We start from the raw sequence: 8,062 nt of genomic DNA, 5'->3' as shown, positions 1-8,062 counted from the left end.
TGAGGTGTAGCTGTGTGTGATCTGTGTGAGGTGTAGCTGTGTGGGGTGTGAGGTGTAGCTGTGCGGGCTGTAGCGGTGTGGGGTGTACTGTGTGTAATCTGTGTGGAGTGTGGGGTGTAGCTGTGCAGGGTGTGAGGTGTACTTGTGTGAGGTGTAGCGGTGCTGGGTGTAGCTGTGTGGGGCGTACTGTGTGTGATCTGTGTGGGGTGTAGCTGTATGAGGTGTAGCTGTGCAGGGTGTGAGGTGTAGCTGTGCGGAGTGTGAGGTGTAGCTCTGTGTGATCTGTGTGAGGTGTAGCTGTGTGGGGTGTGAGGTGTAGCTGTGCGGACTGTAGCGGTGTGGGGTGTACTGTGTGTGATGCGGGGTGTAGCTGTGCAGGGTGTGAGGTGTAGCTGTGTGGACTGTAGCGGTGTGGGGTGTACTGTGTGTGATCTGTGTGGGGTGCGGAGTGTAGCTGTGTGAGGTGTAGCTGTGTAGCTGTGTGAGGTGTAGCGGTGCGGGGTTTAGCTGTGTGGGGTGTAGCTGTGTCTAATCTGTGTGGGGTGCGGGGTGTAGCTGTGTGAGTGTAGCTGTGCAGGGTGTGAGGTGTAGCAGTGTGAGGTGTAGCGGTGTGAGTGTAGCTGTGCGGGCTGTAGCGGTGTGAGGTGTAGCTGTGTGTGATCTGTGTGGGGTGCGGGGTGTAGCTGTGCGGGGTGTAGCTGTGTGTGATCTGTGTAGGGTGCGGGGTGTAGCTGTTTGGGGTGTCGCTGTGCGAGCTGTAGCGGTGGTGTGGGGTGTACTGGGTGTGGCCCGCGCTGGGGACTCGGTTGCCGTGGTGCCGCAGGCCCTGCAGCCAGTGGCTCAGGGCGCTGCGGCCCCTTTAAGAGCCGGAGCCGGGCGGGCAGGCCAGGCCCGGCGGTGAGCGGAGGAGCCGGCACAAAGTTTTCCCCTCACGGCGCCGGGGAGCAGCGGCCCGGGCGGGCGGCACCGAGCGCGGGGGGAGCCAGGGCCCGGGGGAACCGGTGGCCGCAACTAGGAGCCGCGCTGAGCCGTCCCGGCATGAGGAAGAGCCGCGGCCGCTACATCCCGGAGCTCGGCCCGGGCTTCCCTTGAGAGCCAAGCGGGAGCCCCGCCGCAGCCGCTTCCCCTGCCCCTGCGGAGAGAGCCGCCTGCCGCGGCCCTTCCCAGCCCCTGCCGAGAGACTCCGCGCCTGGGGCCTCCCTGACTCCCTCCCCCCGGTGCACGTTGTGCCCTTGCCCCGAGCGCCCTAGTGAAGGCCGGGGGTGGGGTGGAGTGAGCGGCCCTCTCCTAGCCCTGCCCCCGGGGCAGCCGTGGGGCCCTCGCCCCCCCAGAGCCTGGGACAGGCACCTGCTCCTGACAGCAAGACTCACCCCCCCCCCCCCGGCCGCGCCCAGGGGGCTGGGTTCGTCTGGAGGTTTGTTGTGACTTCCTGCCCCAGGGATTCAGGGAAGCAGCTCCCACCTCTGCTCCTGGGCCTGCTCTTTGTCACCCTTGGTTTAATGACTGGTTGGGGTGATTGGCTGAGATGAAAGTGACTGTCTCTTTTGGGAAGACGGGGATTGTGGTTCCCTGTAAGGATGGGCGGCTCCGTGTCAGAGACTTAACCCAGCAGGCTCTTCAGAGATACCTCAAAACCAAAGAAAAGGTAAGACACAAACACCACACAACCACATCCACTTCCTACCAAGATCACTTAAGAGCGCTGCACCTTTATACCAGACAGTCTGCTTATAGAGGAGCCCCTATATACGTGCAATATATATAGATTATTAGTTAGCCTAAGTATATGGTGGATTTTTTTTTAAAGGTGTGTATTTTGCAATTGGTGACTTTACAGTTGAAATAGTAGATGGATATGAGGTGGGATCCTGAATTAGCAGGTCCAGAATGAGCTGCAGCAGAGACACCGAACAACAGAACTACTCAGTTTTGAAAAAGAAGTTGGGTTTCAGTAGTTACTGTAATAAATAAGGACTAGAAGTCAGAGCTTGGTGGACTAGTGTTCATGCAACTATTTGGCAGTGTTGTTCAGAACAGTTGATAATAGACAAGCTAAAAATGTGTTCCATTAGTCTAAATGAGTAAAGTTTCTTGTATTTTAGATTGTATGTTGTGCCACAGATGCTGTGCCATAAAGATAACTTATTTATCTACAATAAAGACTACATAGTATGGTAGGACTTCAGCTCGGACATTATGATCCTAGGGGTACTGCATGAATAGAGGTGCCACTCTTCAGATGAATGTTGATCAAGGCTTCTTGTCTGGTTGAGATTAAAAATAGTAGGACTGACCAGTGAATAACTTCAGTATGGTACTGATCAATAGTTTCTGTTCAAAGACCTGATTTTGCAAACACTTGTTCAGATGAATAGTTTATGACTTCATTGAGACTGCTCCCATGATTAAGGGATTGTAGGCTTGGGTCTTCAGAGAGTGAGGGAGATCTGAGCGCAAAAGGGCAATCAGAAACCCATGAGACTTGATTACTTCTATGTTGCTGACTCATTCTGTGACTTCAGGCAAATCATCTGACTTTTCTGCCTTTGTTTTTCTCGTGTGTAAAACTGGGATTATAATATTTACCATCCCTTCAGAAGTGTTTTGAATATTAGTGTATGAAAACATCTACTGAAGTGCTAAATTTATTATTGTACAAATCTGTATTAACTGTGGTAGTTACAGTGACTTCCATGTTTGCCTACACAAGCACCTGTAGTGATTTGCCTATGTGAGATACTGTATAAAACAGGACTACCGTATATTCTTTTCTATCCATACTGGTACACCATGTGTATATAGATAATCACTACTGAGGATTAAATAGTCATAATAGTGTTATGGAAATTAGCAAATATTATTTAGGCTTTGGGCCATCCGGATGGCTCAAACTGTCCAAATATGCATGAACTTTGCATTAATGCTGAGGATTTATAAAAAGCAAAAGGACTTTTGGCCTAGGTAAACTTCTTTTAAAAAAATATTGAATTCAGCTCTCTTCTTGTGGTGGTGATGAAGTTTTGGACTAAAGTGGTGAGCTATCTGAACAGCTAATGAGGAAAGTTTCAAGGTGACCTGAAAAATTTGGCTTGCGCTCTCTCTGCGGTGTGTGAAGGACCAAAAGAAACAAGCAGGAAAAAACTTACTCTAGACCTGCAGATCCTGCCTAGTCTAGAATTCTTCCTATGGTGGCTGGAGAATTAATGAAATTATTAACAAGTGTTCAGAATGAAGGCTGAACAATTGAGACTGGAATTTTTAACCAGACCATCAAACTTTTTTTGTTTTTGTTTTGTTAATACCTACCTAGTTAATCAAGTGAGACAAGGTGGATGAGGTGATATCTTTTATTGGACCAACTTCTGTTGGTGAGAGAGGCAAGCTTTCGAGCTTACACAGAACTCTGTATCTCTCTGGTATCCTGGGGCCAACATGGTTATAACAGTGTATGTATAGTTAAATAATGTTTCAAGAAAAAGGATTTTTTTTTGTTAAAGAATCAATACCTCTGCCCTCTTAAGTTAAGGTGTGAGAACTGACCCTATATACCTCAGAAACATCCAGTAGGTTCTTCAGCCAATATTGGGGGAAACCAGACGTTGCATTCTTGATATTTCTAAGATTAAAACAAAGCAAAATCCATTCTCTCACTTCTCATCCCTTCTCAAACTTTTCAGGCTCTCTTTATATATCATAAGGAAACCAAAAAAGGGCACAAGCCCCGTTTATTTTAAAACTCTGGTCAGCTTTAATGTTGGTAATTTGAAACTACAGTAAATGCACATAATAGGAAAAATCAAAAGAAAAGAACATAAGAGGCTCAAACAGTACTGAGCAGATTTGGATTTAAATCTCTAATTCAGTGGATGAGATTTTGGTGTGTGCCTTTTCTAGTTCACTGTGAGTTGCACAGTTAAATTTCTGTGCACTTCTTTGAATAGCTGGTTTCTGGCAAATCTTATTGGCTGTCTTAGACCTTAATGCAAAATATTGGGTAACTTCAGTTTATTTAGCGAAGTCTCATTGGAGGTTGTACTATTAGAAGAATTCCAAAGAAGTATTACTGTTGTATTTTGAGTTGTTTAATTATACAGTATATAGAATTCACTAACCATTCTAGTGGGCCTCTGTTTTTTTTGTTCATTGTCTAACATGGATGGATTAGGCCTGTTATCACTTTGTTCCTAATTATTAACAAACTTGGACTGATCACATGGCAGACTCATGGCAGATTTGACCATAAAGGCTCATTAATAATTACTGTTAATAAGTCAGAATTATTTTATTTATCAGCTGAAAAGTCATGCAATAAGACAATTTTTCATTGTTGTGCATGAAGGTCAGCTATTGGGACAGAATTCCCAATAAATAGGTGCAATTTTAAATGGTCAAACCTCTTGTTCTACATCCCGATTGACTCATCAGAGATTAAAAAGAACTTTACTGGACATTTAAGTTCCCCATAAAACATAAATTCTCCCCATGAAAATATCAGTTTAAAAAGGCTGTTATACTTAGGAATTATGTTCAGAAAGAAGAAAATTCCAGATAGTTTTGAAAAATAACAAACAACGTGTGTGTGTGTGAGATGGGGATGGTGGTGGAGGGGGGAGATTTATAAGAATTCTAGTACTTGTTTTCTTGAGAATCAAGATTTATTGTTCTGAGACGGCAATGTCTACTTTTGTTTCATCTCAGTCAATATTTACCTTTCAAGTAAACAAATCTTCAGTACAAGTCAATATCTGCCTTTGTTGTTTTTTGTTTTGTAGTGTGTAACTTCATAAACCTCTCTGTTCTCATGCCTGCCCCATAACATGACAGTCATTGCTTTTGGAACAGTATCTAGTTATACTCAGTAGGACTAATAGGCAGGGCTTTGGAGCGGAGCCCGGAACTGGAGCGCGGAGCAGCTCCAGAGCAGTGGAGCTATAGGTTTTTGCCCGGAGCTGGAGCACAGCTCCAAAACTCTGCAAATAGGTCCACATAATCTTTCTGATTGCCTCCATACCATCTCTTATTTAACTACTCTCTTTGGGTAGGTCTATACTTACCTGCCGGGTCGACGCATAGCGTTCGACTTCTCGGAGTTCGAACTATCGCGTCCGCGATAGTTCGAACTCCGAACGCGCTCCCGTTGACTCCGGAACTCCACCACCGCGAACAGCGGTGGCGGAGTCGAAGGGGGAGCCGCGGACTTCGATCCCGCGGTGTCTGGACAAGTAATAAGTTCGAACTAAGGTAGTTTGACTTCAGCTACGCTATTTGCGTAGCTGAAGTCGCATACCTCAGTTCGACCCCCCCACCCTAGTGTAGACCAGGCCTTTGTTTAGCTATTTCTACTGTCTTAGGATATGTCTTCATTGCATAGCTAACTTGAGTTACCTCTCTTGAGGCTTTGGCTACACTTACACTTCAAAGCGCTGCCGCGGCAGCACTTTGAAGCGCTAAGTGTAGTCAAAGCGCCAGCGCTGGGAGAAAGCTCTCCCAGCGCTGTCCGTACTCCACCTCCGTGTGGGGAATAACGTACAGCGCTGGGAGCCGCGCTCCCAGCACTGGGGCTTTGACCACACTGGCGCTTTGCAGCGCCGCAATTTGCAGCGCTGGAGAGGGTGTGTTTTCACACCCTGCTGCAGCACTGCAAATTTGTAAGTGTAGCCAAGCCCTGAGTTAGTCAGGCTTCAGTGAGAGGCCACACTGCAAAGTAACGCTTGAGTTGCTATGTGCATGCTGGTGCTGTGTTTGCTTGTGCGCAGTGCTAAGACTTCTAAGGGTAAATAGCATGGGAAGTAAAAGTGAGTGAAAATCTTTTGGACTTTTTTTTCTTTCATGCCACAGCGTATATCTGCCTCTGAAACATTTTTGCAAATTTGTGTCAAATTTGCAGAAGTGTTTTAGTTTAAAAAAAAAAAAAAAAAAAAGACAAAAAAAAAATCTAAACACTTTTAAAATATGTTTTTAATTCTATTGCAAAGTAAACTTTTTGCTTCAGGGTTTTCATGTTTTGGATAAAATTACTCTAACACTTAAAATGGTCCAAATCTAAATAAAATGTTTAGTTTGACCCTAAATGATTCTCTTCTCCCCCCCCCACCTGAATTACCAGCAAATGGAAAATCTGTTGTTTGCCCAGCTCTAACAGTAACCCAAGTCACTTTCTGAATTCTTTCCCAGTGAATTGTGGGAGAATTTGTCTATCTTTTCAGGGCACAGGGGGATTTCTAGGAAGGTACCCAAGAATTCCAAATGCTTGAGTGCTATTAGCCTGTGTCTGGACTGCAGAGTGTTTGTGTTAGCAGCTATTGCGCTGTGCTCACTTGAGTTTTAGCCAGTTCCTGCTTTGGTGCCAGCCTACTTGAGTTAAAAACCCAGTGTACTTGAATTAGAGGTTTTTGCATGTGGAAGGAAGGAACTGAAGTTAGGGGGCAGTGCTAGAATTATAACGAGTTAATTTTGCGGTGAAGGTAATCCCTTAATTAAGTCTGGACATTGAAACTTTAACTATATATTATTTTTGTCTTGTTAACTTTGTCAGGCTTGCAATGGTATTTTATTAACTTAAAAAATGATGGGTTTTTTTCTCATGGATGTTTAGTAGAAAGGAACAGCAGTGAGCCTGGAGAATGAAATATACAACATCCCTTCTTCTAGATAAAGTGACGTTTACTTTATCTCCTTTGAAACAAAATGTACAGCATTCCTGTAAACTTTCTCACTTTCATAAAAGAACAGGCAAAGTATACAATAGGGAAGAGTCTTACATGTAGATATACCTCTACCCCGATATAACACAAATTCGGATATAACTCAGTAAAGCAGTGCTCCGGGCAGGGCTGTGCACTCTGGTGGATCAAAGCAAGTTAGATATAACACGGTTTCACCTACAATGTGGTAAGATTTTTTGGCTCCCGAGGACAGTGTTCTATCGGGGTAGAGGTGTATGATCATATTCTGTTTGAATGCATATCAGTCCTCCAAGGTAGAAACATTTTATGTTCTGTCATCAAAACAAAGATGGTCTCTGTCCATAATCCCCTTCTGAAATCTTAGATCTGTTTTTAACCATTAGATAGTTCACTTGGTGGAACCACTTCAGAGGGTGACTAAACTGCTATGCCAACTGAATGCTTGGCTTCCCCCCTTGGAAAGCCAACTAGACTACTAGAGTGTCAGTTATGGTTTTGTGATGTAGGTACCCACTGATTAGAAACTATACCGAAAACACTAATTTGTTCCACAGAGGTAGTGGTAAACTCCTTGACTACTAAACTGGATATCGGTGACATAGTGGTGAAGGCAATACAATGGTCACACATCTCTGATTGGATAGGGAATAGTGTTTATTGACTTATTTGTGTATCGCAGCACTGTGCTGAAAGATATTTAGTGGGTTACTGTTATAGGCTGACTATCTATGTCACCCTCAATTTTTTTGCTACTAAAATATTTCTCTCTTGTAACTTCATAAACCTCTCTGTTCTCATGCCTGCCCCATAACATGACAGTCACAGCTTTTGGAACAGTATCTAGCTGCTGCTAAGCAGCCAGCAGAAGGAGTACTAAATGTTCTTTTGCAGTTTCTTTAAAAACAGAAGCTTTAAAAAAATTATTTTGAACCAAAACTCAGTATCTGACTTGCAAAAACAGTCCAAGTTTCCACAGATATTGTGGAAGATATCAAAATGTAGAAAATGAACAGTGTTTTGCCCACTCTTCTGTTTGTTCAAGTATTGTGTTTTAATTTATGATCAAAGTAGAAGGCAGGTAATATTAATGGAGGCAGAATATTAATGCATTTGTACTGCTTGTTTCGTCTTCCAGAAGTAGATTTTAGCTTTTGTGGGCTCTTCCATGACAAGGTAGATTATGTGCCCTAAAATTGTTCATTCTTTTTATATTTTAATGCCATTTGTATTTATCCACAATCTGCTTTCTACATCAGGAATAATTTACGTGTTTCCAAGCTCTGGTTTTAAATACTTAGATTTTTTTTTTAAATTTCTCATCCCCGTATCTATATTAACATTCTCTTGTCCTCTTATTAACTTCAGTTCATTATCAA

General features: G+C 43.9%; 1 protein-coding gene across 6 annotated transcripts in view; it reads left to right on the top strand.

Annotated features, from left to right (window-relative positions):
- Positions 1-877: 877 nt before the first annotated feature.
- The window catches only part of PARD3B (par-3 family cell polarity regulator beta), a 645,413-nt gene continuing 638,228 nt past the window's right edge, over positions 878-8,062 (top strand). For 5 of the 6 annotated variants that reach the window (XM_039494274.1, XM_039494275.1, XM_039494276.1 and 2 more), the window contains exon 1: positions 879-1,645. In XM_039494274.1, the coding sequence (XP_039350208.1) occupies positions 1,526-1,645 (120 nt within the window). In that variant the 5' untranslated portion in view covers positions 879-1,525. Of the gene's footprint in view, positions 1,646-8,062 lie in introns of all 6 variants that reach the window. The other variant, XM_039494273.1, reaches the window with a different exon arrangement.

The sequence above is a fragment of the Mauremys reevesii genome, linkage group 11 (genome assembly GCF_016161935.1).
Source record: "Mauremys reevesii isolate NIE-2019 linkage group 11, ASM1616193v1, whole genome shotgun sequence".
NCBI lineage: Eukaryota > Metazoa > Chordata > Testudines > Geoemydidae > Mauremys > Mauremys reevesii.
This window is presented reverse-complemented; position numbering and strand designations above follow the sequence as displayed.